This window comes from Plasmodium brasilianum, chromosome 9, assembly GCF_023973825.1.
Source record: "Plasmodium brasilianum strain Bolivian I chromosome 9, whole genome shotgun sequence".
Taxonomy (NCBI): domain Eukaryota; phylum Apicomplexa; class Aconoidasida; order Haemosporida; family Plasmodiidae; genus Plasmodium; species Plasmodium brasilianum.
The window spans coordinates 1,307,734-1,326,311 of NC_090122.1; the positions used below are offsets into that span (position 1 = coordinate 1,307,734).

The window sequence follows — 18,578 nt, forward strand, 5'->3', positions numbered from 1 at the left end:
TTTCCTTATTGCAAGTAACTTATTGACGAACTTGAAAATTTCTTAGTTTTTTTTTTTTTTTTTTCTCTTTTTTATCAATTCGCTTATTCGAATTTTACGAGAATATTCATCAAAGAAAAAAATCTTTTAAAAATTAAAAAATAGGGGAAAAAAGCTTCTATATAGTATATCCCATGATCTTACAAAGTAAGAAAAAAATTTGATCCATAATACACATATATATATACATTTATATATGTACATACATCATGTATAATTATTCAATTAAGCTAACAGTTTTCCGCAAAAAAATTTAAATAAAATTAAAATTAAATAAAATCAAATAAAAATAAATCAAATCAAATAGAATAAAATAAAATAAGATAAAATAACTATATTTTGATAGAAAAATTACAATATAAAATCTCAAAAAGGCTGAAAAAAATGAAGTGAAAATAGGCATAATTTTAGTTGTGTTATTCAGATAGTTTAGTGTTAAAAAAAAAAAAAAAAAAAATGCAGAAAAAAAATGGAAAAGAATTGTTTTCTAAAAGCAATGTACTTAATTTGTGTATACACATATGTTTACACATGTATATACTTTTAAAAGAAGTTATAACTGATTTTTTTTTTTTTCTTTTTTTTTTTTTTTTTTTTAGATAATATTAAGTTCAATTTGATAGTTAGACATTTATTGTATGTACAAATAAACAAGGGAAAAATTACCCACTATGTACATACGAGTCTACACTTATCAACTTCACTCAATATTAGCCAATATTGATCAATATCGATCAATATCATTCAATATTACTGAATACTGGTGAAATGCTTTTACAATTTTTTAGGAACATATAGTAATGTTAGCCTTCACAATAAGTGAAAATATATTTTTTTTTTTTTTTCATTTTAGACAAATTTTTAGGAATGTATAAGGTCTTTATTTTTTATTATTTTTTTTTTTTTTTAAAGGTCCAAATAGACAATTGTTTCATAATGAAAACTAAAATTGAATGAAAGAATTTCAAAAGATATTATCCTACACACATATATTTAATCGTGTATATGTTCCTTTTACATATAATGAAAAATGAAAAAAAGTTAAAATATAAAACAGTTCTAGCTATGAAAAACGCTTTTTAGCCTTATTACTAACTGAAAATTAAAAAAATACTTTTTAATAATACTACTACTACTACAGTATTTCTTTTTTTCTTTTTTCCATATATATACGTATGAATAATTGAATAACTCCCATTACATGTTTAGTTTGTCAAAATTTTATTCATTCAAAGGATTTACCAAAAAAAAAAGTAGATTTATAAGCAAAAATAAAACATAACGTAAAAATAATATCTGAATGAACTCATCAATTGTAGAAGAAGTAGCACACTTATGTATATATGTATCTACACACATATACATATCTGTACACATGTACATATCCGTATACATACGTATGTATACATATATATAAACAAAAAAAACGTTTATAAATGCACAACATGTAGATTACTTCTCAAAACAGTGGACGAACCAATTTTTAAAATAAATGTAAAGAAAATGCATTAAAGAGAGAATAAAAAAAAAAAGAAAAAAAAAAGTGCCTATATAGCCAAAATAAAAAAAATAATTTTACAGAAAATATGCACATTCATTGTGCACACACACACATACAAAAAAAAAAAAAAAAAAAAAAAAAAACGCATAACATGCAGAGAAATAAAGCGTAACTAAAACAAATACATGAACATTCAGAAAAAAAAAAAAAAAAAAGTCAACTAATATTCAAAAAATTCTTACTTGTATAGAAAAAAAAAAAAAAAATGAGTAAGTTTATACAGCAGATATTCGAGGATTACAGTAAGTCTAGAACCCAGTTCACCCAAAGTATCTGTGATTTATGCTTAAAACCTCACAATATTGAATTATTAATAAATACAGATATAATAATTTTACTTCGTCCATTGATACTAGACAAAGTTCCAATTGTACAACAAAATGCAACATTAATTTTAGCGAAACTAGCGAGCTATTCTGAGGAGGTAGCTACCACTATTTTACAAAATGATGTGTTACCTCATTTAATATATTGTTTAAAACATGAAAATAAAAACTATAGAAAAAACTGCGCTTATACGTTAAAATCTTTAGCTAATCATAATGCCAAACTAGCCAATATTGTTGCTGAAGAAAATTGTATTGATTATTTAATGGACTGTTTAGATGAATACGACCTAAGGTTAAAGGAATCTTGTATTAATGCATTATGTGCGATTGTAAAAAATGACATAGACTTGTCTAATAATGTTGTTAATAAAGGAATAATTCCCTTATTATTATTATGTCTGCAAGAAAAAGATAACAATTTAATAAAAAGTTCTTTAAACTTCTTATCTGAGTTATGTAAACAGTCTAACGAAATTGCTAAAAATGTTGTTGATAATAATGTATTACCAAATTTAATAAAATTTTTAGATAACAACGATGTTCATATAAAAAGGTATACTTGTAACTGTTTGTCACAAATAGCAAAACATAAAGAAGAGCTAACTGAACTGATGATAGAAAATGATGTTTTTCCAAAAATACTTTATTTATTAAAAGATAATGATGATATTGTTAAAAAAAATTGTGCTAATTCTTTAAAAGAAATGAGTAAACATAATGAAGATATATGTAAAATTATTGTGCGTGCAGGAACATTACCTTTTTTATGTGAATGTATAGAGCAATCATCAAAAGATAATATAAAATTACCTGCAATATTATGTCTCGGTTTTATCTCTTCCTTTTCGGAGGCCTTAAGTTTAAATATTATTTTATCTAATGCTATACCTATTTTAAAAAAATGCATGGTAGAAGAAACAGAAGATTATATAAAATGTGCTTGTGTGTGGACAGTAGGAAATATTGGAAAACATTCATCTGAACATGCTAAGAAACTTTCGGACGAAAATATTTTAATTATTTTAGTAAACTTATATAACTCTAACGATTCTTCAGATGATTTAAAAAAGAAAGTTAAAATATCATTAAAAAATATTATACAAAAAGTTACAGACTTGGAGGCATTACAACCTGTCTTCTTAAAGTCTACATTAAAACTAGCTAAATATTCCATTTTCCAGTTTTCCAAAATATTGCCTAGAAATCCGTCCTACAAAAAATCCTTCATTAAATCTGGATGCTTAAAATATTTGCAAGTAAAATGAAAAGAGAACACAAAAAATTTAAAAAAAAAGGAATCAAACTTTTTAATAATGTTTACATATGGGGGGGATAGTCATCTGTTTAGAATAACTCACAAGTGCTCCCTAACAAAAAATAGCATAGCAGTATTAAGTCATGTGTACGCAACGTGAAGGCATAAAATATGCAACAAATAAGGGGGAAAATACGTAGGCAAATAAGTGGGCATATAAGTGGGCAAATAAGTAAGCAAATTAGTAAGTGAATAATCTTATTGATGTACGTAGTATTATACTCAGTAGTGTTAGCGTATTGAGTATTTTTTCACTTAATTAAAGGAAAATAAATAAAATAAATTATATGTCTGTGGATGGGTTTCACTGGTGTTCTCAGAATTTTAACCTTTTTTACCACAAAGCAGTCAACTGTGTGCGCAAAACGAACGCTTTTTTGTGCGCCCAGAAAATAATATACATATATATATATACATACATATATACATACATATATACATACATATATACATACATATGCATTTATATACATACATATATATATATAAATGCATATGTATGTATGTGTGTTCGCATATATTCCCCATTGAATTAGGAAATAAAAATTTCTGACGAGGCAAAGAAATTCGAATTAGAGATCAATACTATAAATAAGTCCTTCCCTGAAGATATAGTAAATTATTACACACCAGGATATTCCGAAACCTTGATTAAAAAAATAGACGATATTGACAAAAATTAACCGTAGAATTAACCTTTATGCGTCGTAACTGTGTTCCTTCCATGTTTGCGTAATCATAAAACTTGTATACATATACACGCGTGAAGTGTACGGACGTATTTACGTTTTGAAAAAGAATGAGTATAACAGGAACAAAGAAACAGATTCGTTTTATATTTTATTTCAAAAAAATTTAAAATTATTTTTTCAAACATTTGAGTTACTTCTTTTATTTTGTTTTATTTGATTGTATTTTATCCTATTTCAGTTTATTTCATTTTACTTGATTTTATTTCATTTTACTTGATTTTATTTCATTTTACTTCATATTATTTCATTTTACTTCATATTATTTCATTTTACATCATATTATTTCTTTTTACTTCATATTATTTCATTTTCTACATTTCATTTCATTTTACTTCATATTATTTCATTTTCTATATTTCATTTCATTTTACTTCATATTATTTCATTTTCTACATTTCATTTCATTTTACTTCATATTATTTCATTTTCTACATTTTCTTGTCAACTTATATTCCCTTCGTTGACTTGAACGAAGGAAAAACTTTTAGAAAAAATAAAGAAAAAAAGAAGCCTCCTCTTTTTTCTCACCACGATATGCATCATATGTGATTTAGAAAAAACGAAAAATGAAAAGGAAAAAACAAATATGCACATTATTCTGTTTAATTATATAAATCAATCAGTATGTACGGTCAGTCAAAATTTAAGGGTAAAAATAAAAAAGGAAAATATATGAATAAACCGATTGGTCGATTAGCAGCATAACCGCTTGACCTATTGACTGATTAACGACACATTAAAATGATTTGCATGGTGGACTAAGGTCTGTGAAATAAACCTATTCATGATTTGCCCCTTAGCAAAAGCGGACAACTTAAATTATCAACGTGATACCACTTTTAATCTATTTAATGAAATATCTACTGAGGAGAACAAACAGAAAATTCGCGTTCAACAGTTTTCTTCGCAAATCGTGCTCTTTCTACTGCTCCAGAAAAAGGAGCAACATATCAGAAATTTTAGAGAGTAATCATTATGATAAAGATGGGAAATATGATAAAGATGGGAAATATGATAAAGATGGGAAATATGATAAAGATGGGAAATATGATAAAAATGGGAAATATGATAAAGATGGGAAATATGATAAAGATGGGAAATATGATAAAGATGGGAAATATGATAAAGATGGGAAATATGATAAAGATGGCAAATATGATAAAGATGGCAAATATAATAAAAATGGTAAATATAATAAAAATGGTAAAAACGTTGTCTCCAAATTTTATCCTATTGAACATGAGAAGGACATAATAACCATTTTGCAAAATTCGGCGGAAAGAAAAAATGAATTAACTTGTCAAAACATAATACAATTACTTCAAGCATGTAGTAAAAACAGATACAAAAATGATACGATTGCACAGTTAATAATTATGAACATAAAATATAATATTGAAAAAATGTCCATTATTCGATTATGTGTGTGCATAAATTATTTGGTTAATTTGAATATACTAAAAAATAATGAGAATTTTACGAATGTACTAATTAATTCTTTAATAAAAAAGTTGAAAAATGATGAACATATAGATCTGTATGGAATATGTCTTATAGCTAAATTTCTTCTTAATGAGAAAATAAAAAACCAAGAATTATTTTACTTAATAGGTGACATAATCAAAAATAAAATAACCATGAATTCGAATTCGTATGATATATACAATTTGATACTATCCCTTTTAGCTATTCAAGATAACAGACTTTTAAAAAATGATAAAATTTCTGATGAAATAGGTACCAAGTGTACACAAAATAATTATAGCTTATGTAATAGAAAAAATGAAGAGAATATATATCACAAGATGGACACTACTATCCATTTTGTACAGATATATACGAATTACAGAATGAATAATAATTTAGAAAATGTGATTAAATTAAATGAAGAGAATATTTACAAATTGTTATATCATTATATAAAATTGGACAGGGTAAAAAATGAAGAAATCATTCTTATTATTAATAGTGTAAGTAGTATAAATAGAAAAAATTTTATGCACAAAATGGATTTAAGTAAAAAGGAAAAAACTGATTTATATGAAATGTACTTTAACAGAATAAATTATAAGGAACAATTTGAAGGTAAATTAATAGCACTTCTTCTTTTTAATTTACAAAAAATTTTAAAATCAAATGAAATATCAGAAAAAACGTTTTATCATATTTTGCAAAATATTTACGACTCTTTAAAAATTGCCACAATAAAGACGAGACAAAATGTGTGTCCATCACAAAGAGGAAGGAATGAAGTGGGGGAAAAACAAGGAAGTGGAAAAGTAGGTGCAAAGCAGAAAGATCTGCTTACACAAATTAAGAAGCTTAAATGCGTAGAGGAAGCAGCAACTATAGGGGGAGATAAAATAAAATGTAATAATGAAAATGATACCAAAATGAATAGAACATATTCTAATTACTCAAACAATTTAAGACTGCATTTTACTATTCAAGAAATTGGCATGATATTTCAATTTTATGATTGCCTCTTAAATATATCCATAGGAAGAGATAAATTTGCAACGTCTTTCCAGCACACTCATCATACCGTTTTAAATTTACAACACGATATGATTGACAGGAAAGAAGAAAAAAAAAATAGTTATGGAATATTGTACAGTACAACAGACGGGCAAAATGCGCACAGGGAGATTCATAACGACCACTACAATTACCACTACAATTACCACTACAACAACTACTACACCTATTGGTGTACCCTCTTCGGGGCACAGGTAAACACTCTAAAGGAGAGCCTGCTTTTTTATGCTTCACCTAGCTATGGAAAAAAGGAAAAAATGAATATACTTGACTTCTGCACAGTGTTCAAAGGGTTTTGTAAAATATATAGAAATACATTACTAGATAGAAATATTTTATTGTTTTTTCATAATTTCATAATATCAAATCAAAACAAAGTAAGTGTGAATGAGTTGATTGTTATACTTAAATTAATTTTCGAAATGAAGAATTCTGATTTTTTTAAAATTTTATGCAATAAAACATACGGAAGCAACACACATGGAAACTTCCTTAACAATATACAAAACATTTTAATTAAAAATGTGTTAAATGAAAAAAGCATTTTACCAAATTATCGTAGGAAGGAGTCGTGTATTATTATGTGCTTCTATTATCTGTCCTTTTTAAACTGGAATGCTAATATATATCTTGTACTGAATAATTTTATTGTAAAAAATATAAGGACTAATACTGTAATAAATGCCATTCCGTATATTATTATAAGTAAATTTAACTATCATAAATTAGAAGAGAAATTATTGAAGGGGCAATTAAAACCGCCAAAGCAGGAAACACAAAGTGGACACGATTTGATGTATGAACAAGAGGTAGCGGATGCCCATGGGGGGGATATGTTCATAAACGGGAATGAAAAAATTTACCAAAAGAAGAAGTGCAATAATGGTGCATCAGGTCGTATTAAAATGTATGGACAAAGCGATTTGGATAGGAGTGTTGACATAAATGCTGCCAGGAATTCTGACAAGACTGTTGAATGTAGTGCTTACAGTAGTGCTGATAGTAGTGCTTACAGTAGTGCTGATAGTAGTGCTTACAGTAGTGCTGATAGTAGTGCCTACAGTAGTGCTGATAGTAGTGCTTACAGTAGTGCTTACAGTAGTGCTGATAGTAGTGCGTACAGTAGTGCTGATAGTAGTGCTTACAGTAGTACATGTCAGAATAATTACCCCATTACGCGTGATATTGAGAGGATACATATCCTGTACAAGTTAATAAATAAACATTTTGATCGATACAGAATGTACTGTGTGCTGAGCTGCATTTATGTGTTCACAAAATTTTTAAAGGAGAAGAAGACAAGTTATTCGTTTCCCTTTTCGAATTTTAATTTTCCCGATTTGTTTCAAAAATTGCACAACAAACTGTTAAGCAGCTCAAAATTACGGTGTGAAAATAATTATGACTATTTTATTAATTTTGTAAAATACAATTATTGTGTATCATTCCTTAATTATTATATAAACTTAAATAATTTAATGGAAAACATACTACAATATTGTAAGGATTTCCCTTTCAACTTTTATACGCCGTTTAATGCATATCTTATAGTTCACTTTTTGATAAATTATGAACAAAATATAAAAAGTCAGAAATATATTCCCTATATAAAAAATGTATCACCACATTTTGAAAAAAAAATTATACATACATATAATACCATAAAAATGGAAAAAATAATTGTTTTTAAAAATTTAATGAAATATGTAAGTTCTCATCACGAATTATTAAATACACACGACATTATAAATATAATGAAAACTTTAAAATTGTTATCCTTTGAACTTAATTATAAGACCATCTTAATAGTACATAATTTCATTCTAAATTTTAAATGTTATTTACACACAAAAATAAGTACAAACTTTGAAATATTAATTGAATATATAAAGTTCTTATACTATTTCGAATCCCAGAATTTTGAGTTATTTCAAAAATGCAGTAATTTAATAGTGAATATTTTTATATGTATCTTCAGAACGATTTTTAAAAATCTGCAAAACAGTGAAGAAAATAATTACATTGGTATGCTGCAATTCTCTTTGTTATACATGTCGTACTTTATTCAAGAATCAAACTCGGTTTTTAATATGTTAACCTCCATAAATTTGAGAAAAATACATTATTTAATGAATATTAAATGCTTGAATTTGGAAAAGTATCAACACTCGTACACTTTTCAAGTAAACAAGAAAAGCAAAAAGGGATCATACATGTGCATATGTACGGATGTTATTTGCACGTAATACACCTCTGCGCATTGTAAGAAAAGGTGTAAAACACTATGGTGTATTTGTAAATAATTACGTGAAAAAAATAATGTACATGTAAACATTTCATACTATTTCGTTTTTTTTTTACAGTTACAAATTTTGAAAGTTCTTAAGGGTGTTATTAAAAATAAAAGCATAATAAATGAATACAGCATTGATGGTACACCCTATACGGTTGATATTATCATCACATAAAAAATAGAAAAAGGCAAAACGAATAAAGAATACAGAATATGGAAAAGGTATCATTTTTTTTCCTGAACAGTACATGTTTTTTTTTTTTTCATTACTTTTCTTTATTTGTTTTCTTTTTTTGTTTTTAATTTTGTGCGCATGAATGTTTCTCGTAACACTGTTGCACACCCTTTGAAGAAAATTCTTCCACGTATTTTATCAGTTTCATATTGTTAGTAAACAAGTGTGTTTTATTAAAAAAAAAAAAAAAAAAGAATATCATTTTATTCACACAAAAAAGTAATTGTTTACGGGCATATTATTTAAACAAAATGAGAAAAAACTAAGAAAACTTCCCTATTCCGAAATGCTGAATATGGCAATAAAAATTTTCCCCAGATATGCACACTTATTTATTGTTCCATTATTTTATTATTTCTCTTCCTTCTTCTTTTAAACACCCGAGTCAACCTTAATAATGTCAACACTATATAGAAGTATCTTCTTTTCGTGCACTTAATGCAAATAACTTGTAATTAACATTTATGGAGATTTCGAAGAAAAAAGAAACATAATCCATCATATATATAAATACATATATACGTATATATATATATATATATATATATATATAAGTATGTATGTGTATAATTGTGGTTTATGCTGAATTCTTTGGTTTTGGGATAATTTCACCTTTTTTTAATACTTTTTTTCCTTCTTTTTTTTCTCGAACTCGATGATTTCCTACTTAAATTTTTTGATACACGAGAACAGGATGTACTTGATTTGTAGTCATCTTTTATATATTTTCTTTTCTCACTTCTTTTTTTATCACTATTAGGTTTTCTATCTTTATATTTTTCTTTTTCTTTCTCTTTTTCCCTTTCCCTTTCCTTTACTTTTTCCCTTTCCTTTACTTTTTCCCTTTCCTTTACTTTTTCCTTTTCCTTTTCTTTTTCATTTATTATATGTTCATACTTTATTGATACAGTTTTTCCATCAATCTGTCCTCCATTCATAAACTCCTTCGCGATTTTTGCATATAGATCATTTTCGAATTTTATTTTAGCACAAATAAAATTATCAGCATTATCTTTACCATCTACATTTTCATCATTTAATAAAAAATTTATATCTTTTAAATTCCCAAAATGCATAAATATTTCTTTCAGATGTTCTACGCTTACGTTTTTCGTCAAGTTATAAACATATATGGAGCTATCATTCATATTCCTTTTCCTTGTTTTTTTAACGTAAAAATGTAAAATAAAAGGTTAAAACAAATTTGAAAAAAAAAAAAAAAAAAAAGCTCTATAATTGTGCAGAAAATACTCAATTTTATTCAAGCTCATAAATACAATATTATACTTTAATAAAAATTAAATTTTCATTAAAACTGTTGGAATCGTGCCAGATGAAAAATATGCGTATGGAAGTAGTGCGCTTTCTCTTGTTAGGTAATTAAAAAAAAAAAAAAAAAAAAAAAATGCAAATACAAATACAAATACATACGTACATATATACATATATATATATATATGTATGTATATATATATATATATATATATATATATATATATATATATATATATATATATATATGCATAACATAAATGTATGATAATATGTGCAACGCATGCTGGTTGGGCGAGTAGATCTTGAGCGGATTTTTACTAGGGGGGAAAATAAGAATGCTTGCATATGAAATGGTATATATGTATGTATTCATGTACGTATGTATATATATATATATACATAATTTTATAGGTGACAGCTTCACAATTAAGCCTTATTTCACTGCATTTCATTTATTTAAATGTTTCATAATATAACACCATTTCAGTCTATTTTTATTTGAGTTTTTCCTAATTCCTGGGTGTATAATTGAGCAGAGGCAAAATAAATGAAGGTCATGCATAATTGTAAAATACGCAAACATAGTATGATCTATACAAATACTAAACTGTAAAACAGCTCATACATAGAGTAAAATAAACATTAATGTTTGTTTTATTTTTTTGGGAAAGACTGTATAGGGATTCTTTTTATATTTATTCAAAATATTACATGTATGTTTATGTTTTACACTTATACATGATGTGTTATTACCCAAATAATATTCAAAAAGAAAGAAAAAAAAAGCCAAAACAAAAGGCTACAATTAAGCCAAGAAAACAAATAAGCATATTTTCATAAGTTCACCAAATAATGTTTTTAATTTTAAAAATGTTTTTAAAAAACAATTTTTAGAAAGGAACAAAAAAAGGGGCATACATACATACATATATATGTATGTATATATATATGTATGTATATATGTATGTATGTATATATGTATGTATGTATGTATGTATATATGTATATATTTATGTATGTATGTATATATGTATGTATATATGTATGTATATATAAATGTATAAATGTACGGGACACGAACGTATGTATGCGCATATACACATATAAACATATATGCACATTATTTTTACATGCTTTTCAAGCTATTTATATGACAGTGGGGATTGACTAAATGAAAATACAACAACTGGCAACAAATTTTGCTAAATGTGAGAATATGGGGGAAAAAAAAAATGCAAAAAAAATAAAAAAAATGTGCATAATTTTAATCGGATCTTTTCATAATCTTTAAATCACCAAAAAAAAAAAAATAAAAAAAAACGAACACATATGCTAATAGGTCGACATAAAAGATATGTAATGGGACTAAAAAAAAAATAAATAAATATAATGATAAATAAACAGATAAATATGATGATAAATAAACAGATAAATATGATGATAAATAAACATATATATATGATGATAAATAAACATATATATATGATGATAAATAAACATATATATATGATGATAAATAAACATATATATATGATGATAAATATAATGATAAATAAACAGATAAATATAATAAGTATGTAAATAACTAAACAGGTAAACAAACAAACAAATAGATAAACAAACAGATAAACAAAATTATAAATAAATTTATATATTGATGAATAGATGGATAGATAGATAAATAAATAAAAGCATACATGAGGGATAAAGAAAAACAGTAAGAGTGTATATATACACATGTATATACATTTAAGTGTGCATAAACAGACAGATATATGGTTTATGTTGCGAAGGTGTATATTATGGCTGTATGTTATAACCGTAAATTATAAATGTAAATTGACAGGTATTCACCATTTAGTCCGTTTTTTCTCATTTCTTCTTTTTTGATTCCTTTGGCACTTTACCGCCTTGAGGAGGGCTTATACATATCTGTCCTTTTTTATACACACAGTACTGCACTAAAAAAATTAAAAAAATTATATCATCTCCGAACGCTTTAAACTTATGTATTGTTGGCATTCTTAACAGGAGAGAGAACAAATCATCCATAAGAGCATTTAAAAAAAGCATGAAAAAGTAGAATACTGGAATATGCTGAACTGTCTTAGTGCAATAATTTTTTATTATTTGTGGGCACATAAAAATAAAATTAAAAATATATGAATATATTCCTAAGGTGTGTATAATAAATGAATAAAAGGAATCATACAGGTTGTATAAAAAGTTATAAGTAAGAATTAGTATTATTGAACTGATCATAAAATTCTGTATTTTCATTTTGATTTTGTTTTCTAATACGTCTACATTTAAATTCTTGTTTTCTATCGAGGGTTTATTATTACCAATATATACATACGGATGGATTGGTAAGAAATGTATATCATATTTGCTTATTACTTTCCATATACACACAGCCATTTTTAGTACACAAAAGACCATAAGGATTTTGCAACTATTTTTATTTTTTAAATATAAGAAAATACAGAAGGTAAAAAATAATTTGTAATAAGTAGTATTTGGTAAAAAGGAATATAAATCATTTAATTTATTCCAACTTTCTATATTAAATAATAAAGCTATTATATTTAGTATTATATGAATTATACAAATTATATATATAAAGACACATAAATAAATATTTCCACATAAAAATATAGTCAAGCTATCCAAATCGTACGAGGTATAACTATATTTCTCTTTTAGGTGATTCATATTAAATATTATTATATTATACAAGTTAAAATAGGTGTAACTTATTGGTGCATATTCCACCGTAATTTCGTATACATGTTTATTATTTCTATAGGGATTGTTCCTTTTTCTATGGTTTCCATTTTTTACACGATTCCCATGTTTTCCTTTCCTTTCTTCTTCTTCTTCTTCCTCTTCCTCATCTTCTTCTTCATCATCATCTACTCCTCTTTCTTTTAAAAGTAATTCATATTCATCCTCAGGAGTCAAATGATTATTAAAATATGTTGGTAATAAATAAGTATTTGTTGACTTATCTACAAAAACGTTTGAAAAAAAGCCTAGTTTATTAATATTTATATCGTTAAATTCAATAACTGGGCCAAATCTAATCCTTTTAGGAATATACAAAGAATTACTCATTTTTACTTTCTTTACTACATTTTTCCCTCCCTCTATTTTGTTCTTTCTTTCCCTATCCTCTTCTTCCACTTCCTCTTCTTCCTCCTCTTCTTCCTCTTCTTCTTGTTCCTCATCTTCTCCTTCATCATCATCATACTCATCATCAAAAAAAATTTTCCATAAATATTTTTTTTTTTTTTTCCTTGTTCTTTTATACCTTTTTTAGTTTTTGTTAAAAGATTTGTAACAAATCCATGTCTATATAATTCATCATTTACATAAGTAATTATGTGCATGTAAATATTTTTATTCATATTAATTAATCTTTTGGGAATAACAATATCAACTGATGGATATATATGCTCCGAAAAGAATATCCATTTCCATATTTGATTTATCTGTGACTCATCCCAGTTGTATCTTGCATTTTTCAGATAAAAAACTTTTATAAAATTTCTGTCATAATCGATATATTTTTCATCTATATATTTATTTAAATCAATATCTTCTACACATGATAAGTATATATGATAGTCTATTTTATCCTTCTTTGTTAATACATTTTTAAAAGGTTTATATATATTATTTCCGTATAAATTATTATTGTTACTCTGTTTTTTTGAATTTTTTATATCTCTTGTATGGTCATAGATAGGTGTTCTTATATTTTCATAAACATGATAAGAACAATACAGTATATAATAGCATATTATTCCTACTATAAATTTAATCATTTTTTAAAGCATTTTTTAAAATATTTTTTTTACTACGTTTTTTTTTTAAAAACGTTCTTTAAATGTTCTTCTTAAAACTTTTTTTTTTTTTTTTCAAAATGGCATGTACAAAACTTTCACATATGTATAAGTAGTACGTATAACACGCATAATCCTATGTATGACCTATGTATATATATATGTATATTATGTGCATATGTATATAAATATATGTACATTTATATGAACGTTTATATGTATGTGTACACTTACATGTATACTTACGTGCGTATGTACGGATAATTTCGATAAAAGCTAATTTTTACAAGAACTGAACTTATGCAATGAAATACGATAAAAAATTTGTATAAAATTTATACAGCGTTGAAGAACAATACAAACTACAAAAAAAAAAATTACAACAATAAATAAATTTTTTATTAAAACAGCCAAGTTTAGCAAAATAAATCTTTTGGGAGAGTTTAAAGATTTGCAATTACAATTGTTTTGCACCTGTGTATAAACTGCGTACGCATGGATATATGCGAGTATAAGTGTAAATGGGTATATACGTAAATGTGTACGAATGTAATATAAATACATAAATGTGAATGTGTACAAATGTAAAAAAATATATATGTGAAAGTATACATGTGCAAATACGTACATATGTAAATATAAATATATATATATATATATATATATATATATATATAAGTGAATGCGTACAAATTTAAACATATACATGAGAGTGTACATCTGCAAATGTGTACAAATGTATACGTGCGTAAGTGTATATATATGTACTTATGTAAACACTTTTATATCAGATTGATATAAACAAATATGTAAATTTCCATGAATTCATTGAGTTCATTTTTCTACTATAAGACACTATGCGTCTGTTTATTGTATTACATTTCAATTACAGTTCAATGATTAATTTTTTTTTTTTTTTTTTTTCCTAAAATAAAGGACTTCGAATTTTCAACTTCCAACTTTCAAAGTGTTTTTAAATTTGTTACTTAAAAATTAGCGTAATTAAAAATTATCGATTGTTTGTGATTGTATTTCTTTATTATTTAGAGTTTTTTTTTTTTTCTTTTTTTATTTCACTCGTATATCAAATGTTTTTTCCGCTTTTAATTTTTTTCCTTTTTCCGTTATTAGTTTTTATCCTTTTTCAGATATTAAATTTAATATTTTTTTTTCAGTTTTATTTTATGTTTTTTATTTTTTGCTTTGTTATTTTCTTCACCTTTTTGCTTCATTTTTTTTGCATTTTTGCTACGCTATTTTTTTTTGGCCCTTCTGTTTTAATTAATTTTTTTTCTATTTATTTATTTTATAATTTTATTCCTTTTTCAATTTTTACTTTATATTCCCCTGCGGTTTTTCATCTTTTTCTCACACATCAGCTTATTAAATAAAAAATAAAAAAAAAGTACTGATAAGTTTCGTTCTATATGTATATATATGTGTATATATATATACACAATTACATACACCAGCACATAATTAAGAGTATACAAATACATCAATATATTATATGATCATAATTGCTCGCCATTTTTAACTCTGCGTTTGAAGGATTTTTGCACGTCTTAGGTATTACTTCTTTATTTCTTTTAGTAAAGGAAATATGGAGCTTGACATAAATAATAAAAGGATATCCGAAAAAGAAAATAAACTAGAAATTAATAACATAAATAGAATTATATTAGATATTCTATGTTCAGAAGCGATAAGAAAAATAAAATTTATTCTGCATGTATTAAAGGAACTCCTGAAAAAGAAAACGAACATTTTACATGTTTATTTAACCAATGATATCGATCACTTGTCTACCGAAAATGAGAAGAAGCAAATGTAAACTTTTATCACTCCTTATTTTATGTATGCATATGCACGTACACCTGATTTTACGTCATGTGCATCGTACATGATATATGTATATGTACACATATGCGTGAATATGTATGTATGTATATATGTATGTATATATGTATATATGTATATATGTATGTATGTATATATGTATGTATGTATATATGTATGTATGTATATATGTATGTATGTATATATGTATGTATGTATACTGGCACGCACGCATGACTAAATTATGCTGCTGTCAATATGTAAAAAAAAAAAAAAAATTAAAAAAAACAGAATAAAATAAATGCGTCGATAAATTGATAAATTGATAGATAGATAGATAGATAGATAGATAAATGAATAGACAAATGAATAGACAAATGAACTGATAAACGAAACGCCGTTTTCAGATTTAACTCGTTGCAAGATCAAATCGAATTATGCGAAAACGACAGTGACTACAATGAAATGAAAAAAAAAATTGAAAAGTATATTGATTCCTTGAGTGAGACAAATGAAATATTATGTCAAAATTCACCAACTGATAGAAACATAAAAGTTATATAAAAAGAGAAAAAAAAAGAAAACTTCCTTTTAGTTCTTAGCACTTTTGTTTTGCCATTGTCCAAATTTTTTTGTCCGTCCTTTTTATTAACATAGCTATCAATATGCAAACTTGTCATTAATACAGTCAAGAATTCAACGAAATAAGTTTGAGCCACTTATTTTTATTTTATATTGTTTTACCTTATCTTATTTTATCTTATTTTTCTGATCTACTTTTTCTTAAATAGGAAAATAGGAATAAAATAATTGAAGATGGCTCTTTATTGTTAAACATATTTAGAAAAATGAAAAAATTAAATTTCGCCTCTGTCCTAAATGAGTTAAATAATTTCAAGGCCGAAGAGAGCTTGCTTCTGAACGTAATGACCAAAATGAACATATTCGCGAATGCGTGTAAGCGAATATATATATATATATATATGTGTGTGTGTGAGCATGCATCTATATGTACGCGTACCCCCTGTGGAGGAACAAATTACTATTGGGTATTTGCATTGTTTTCACTTTTTATTTTTATTTTATTTTTTTTATTTAACCATTGCCCGTTTTCCATTTTGCTGCTTTGTAGTTGAACCAGAATGTTTATCACAAAAAACAAATAATCAACATTTTAAAAGAACAAATAAAAGAGCAAATAGAAAATACGAAAAGTAAAATGAAGTATATCCAGGGGCAAATAGAGAAAATTGAAAAAAGAAAAAAAATATTTTTTGTAAAATTTATGCTTTATTATATATATAAAGAAGAATATGTCCATGCAAAAATGGCAAATTACAACATGAACATAAATTTTAAATATGATTCAACTAAAAAATCAAAAGAAGACATGGAAGAACAATTGAAAGTGTACGATAACATTAACGATTATATTAAGATGTTTCTAAACAAAAGGAATGATAATGTTAGTTCACATGCACATGTTCATAAAAAGTTATATAATTGTTATTATGTCATTATGTTATTACGTTTTAAACAATAAAATAAATTTATATCGAAACACTAGAGCCACAATGCTATTGCGTAACATAAAAAGGCACTTCCTATATAAACCATATATCATTACATAATAAAGAATATATTATGAAAAATAATTTTTTAACTGTAAAAGAAAACATGCTAGGGATAATTTCTATGCCGTTTTTAAGTTGTATAAGTATTATTTGAGTGTTCAACCGAGTATGCATGAGTAAATATATTTATATATGTATGTATGTACAAACATACACACGCACAGAACAGATAGTACTATTTCGTGCTTTCCTTTTTCCCTTTTTTTTCAAAGTTGCAAAATATTCATGACGAGTTAGTTGAGTACTATGAGAAGGAAAGATTTGAGAAGAACAAGCAGCTGGAGGAAACCAAAAATGAAATTAATAATTCTATTAAAAGCATCGAAATGAAGAGGAATAAAATAGTAATGTGAAAATTATGTCTACCTATGTAGCAGAAGATATATGCGTGTATACATATATACTTGTGTATAGATGTATGTGTTTGTCTATATATGCACACCTACTTCTCACAAGGAGCCTGCCATGCTGTTCGGTTGTCACAGCATGGATAAAAAAAAAAAAAAAAAAAAAAAAATTATTGGTCTACATTAAACGATGTAAAAATTCATTCGCAAAATTGTATTTTCACTTCAGGTTAAATATGAAGAAGTAAATAAATTAAGAGAGGAAGAAGAAAAGGAGAAAATGAGAAAAGAAATTGACGAAAGGGAATTCTTAAAAGAATACAATAAGTCCATTTTATTTTTGCAAGATATAGGAAGAAATAAAATAAAAGATTACGATGAGAAAAGGAAAAAAAACTTAAAGAAATTGGCAGCAAAAAAAAAAAAAAAAAAAAAAATTGGCCATAAAAAGGAAACATATTTTTTTTAATTCTCACTGTATATATTTTTTATTTTTTTTTCAGTCCATTTTGGATTAGTTCACATGGGATAATTTTAAAGCGATTTTTCGTAAGTGTGCATGTGAATATGTGT

General features: G+C 25.4%; 5 protein-coding genes across 5 annotated transcripts; 3 read left to right on the forward strand and 2 right to left on the reverse strand.

The window, feature by feature from the left end:
- Nucleotides 1-1,805: 1,805 nt before the first annotated feature.
- Nucleotides 1,806-3,927, forward strand: MKS88_002907 (armadillo repeat protein PF16; the record flags this gene model as incomplete). The annotated part of the gene is made up of 2 exons (XM_067215956.1): nucleotides 1,806-3,185; nucleotides 3,781-3,927. The coding sequence occupies 2 exons, from the start codon at nucleotides 1,806-1,808 to the stop codon at nucleotides 3,925-3,927; spliced, it is 1,527 nt and encodes a 508-aa protein (XP_067073483.1).
- A 920-nt stretch (nucleotides 3,928-4,847) lies between these two features.
- MKS88_002908 (uncharacterized protein) lies at nucleotides 4,848-9,002 on the forward strand (the record flags this gene model as incomplete). Its single annotated transcript, XM_067215957.1, has 2 exons — nucleotides 4,848-8,717; nucleotides 8,898-9,002. The coding sequence occupies 2 exons, from the start codon at nucleotides 4,848-4,850 to the stop codon at nucleotides 9,000-9,002; spliced, it is 3,975 nt and encodes a 1,324-aa protein (XP_067073484.1).
- A 668-nt stretch (nucleotides 9,003-9,670) lies between these two features.
- On the reverse strand, nucleotides 9,671-10,210 carry MKS88_002909 (RNA-binding protein s1; the record flags this gene model as incomplete). Its single annotated transcript, XM_067215958.1, has 1 exon — nucleotides 9,671-10,210. One exon carries the CDS (start codon nucleotides 10,208-10,210, stop codon nucleotides 9,671-9,673), a length of 540 nt encoding a protein of 179 aa, XP_067073485.1.
- A 1,999-nt stretch (nucleotides 10,211-12,209) lies between these two features.
- Nucleotides 12,210-14,167, reverse strand: MKS88_002910 (serpentine receptor 1; the record flags this gene model as incomplete). Its single annotated transcript, XM_067215959.1, has 3 exons — nucleotides 12,210-12,360; nucleotides 12,550-13,589; nucleotides 13,712-14,167. 3 exons carry the CDS (start codon nucleotides 14,165-14,167, stop codon nucleotides 12,210-12,212), a joined length of 1,647 nt encoding a protein of 548 aa, XP_067073486.1.
- Nucleotides 14,168-15,788: 1,621 nt separating this feature from the next.
- Nucleotides 15,789-18,474, forward strand: MKS88_002911 (uncharacterized protein; the record flags this gene model as incomplete). Its single annotated transcript, XM_067215960.1, has 6 exons — nucleotides 15,789-16,015; nucleotides 16,432-16,579; nucleotides 16,816-16,947; nucleotides 17,157-17,489; nucleotides 17,871-18,002; nucleotides 18,235-18,474. 6 exons carry the CDS (start codon nucleotides 15,789-15,791, stop codon nucleotides 18,472-18,474), a joined length of 1,212 nt encoding a protein of 403 aa, XP_067073487.1.
- Nucleotides 18,475-18,578: the final 104 nt, after the last annotated feature.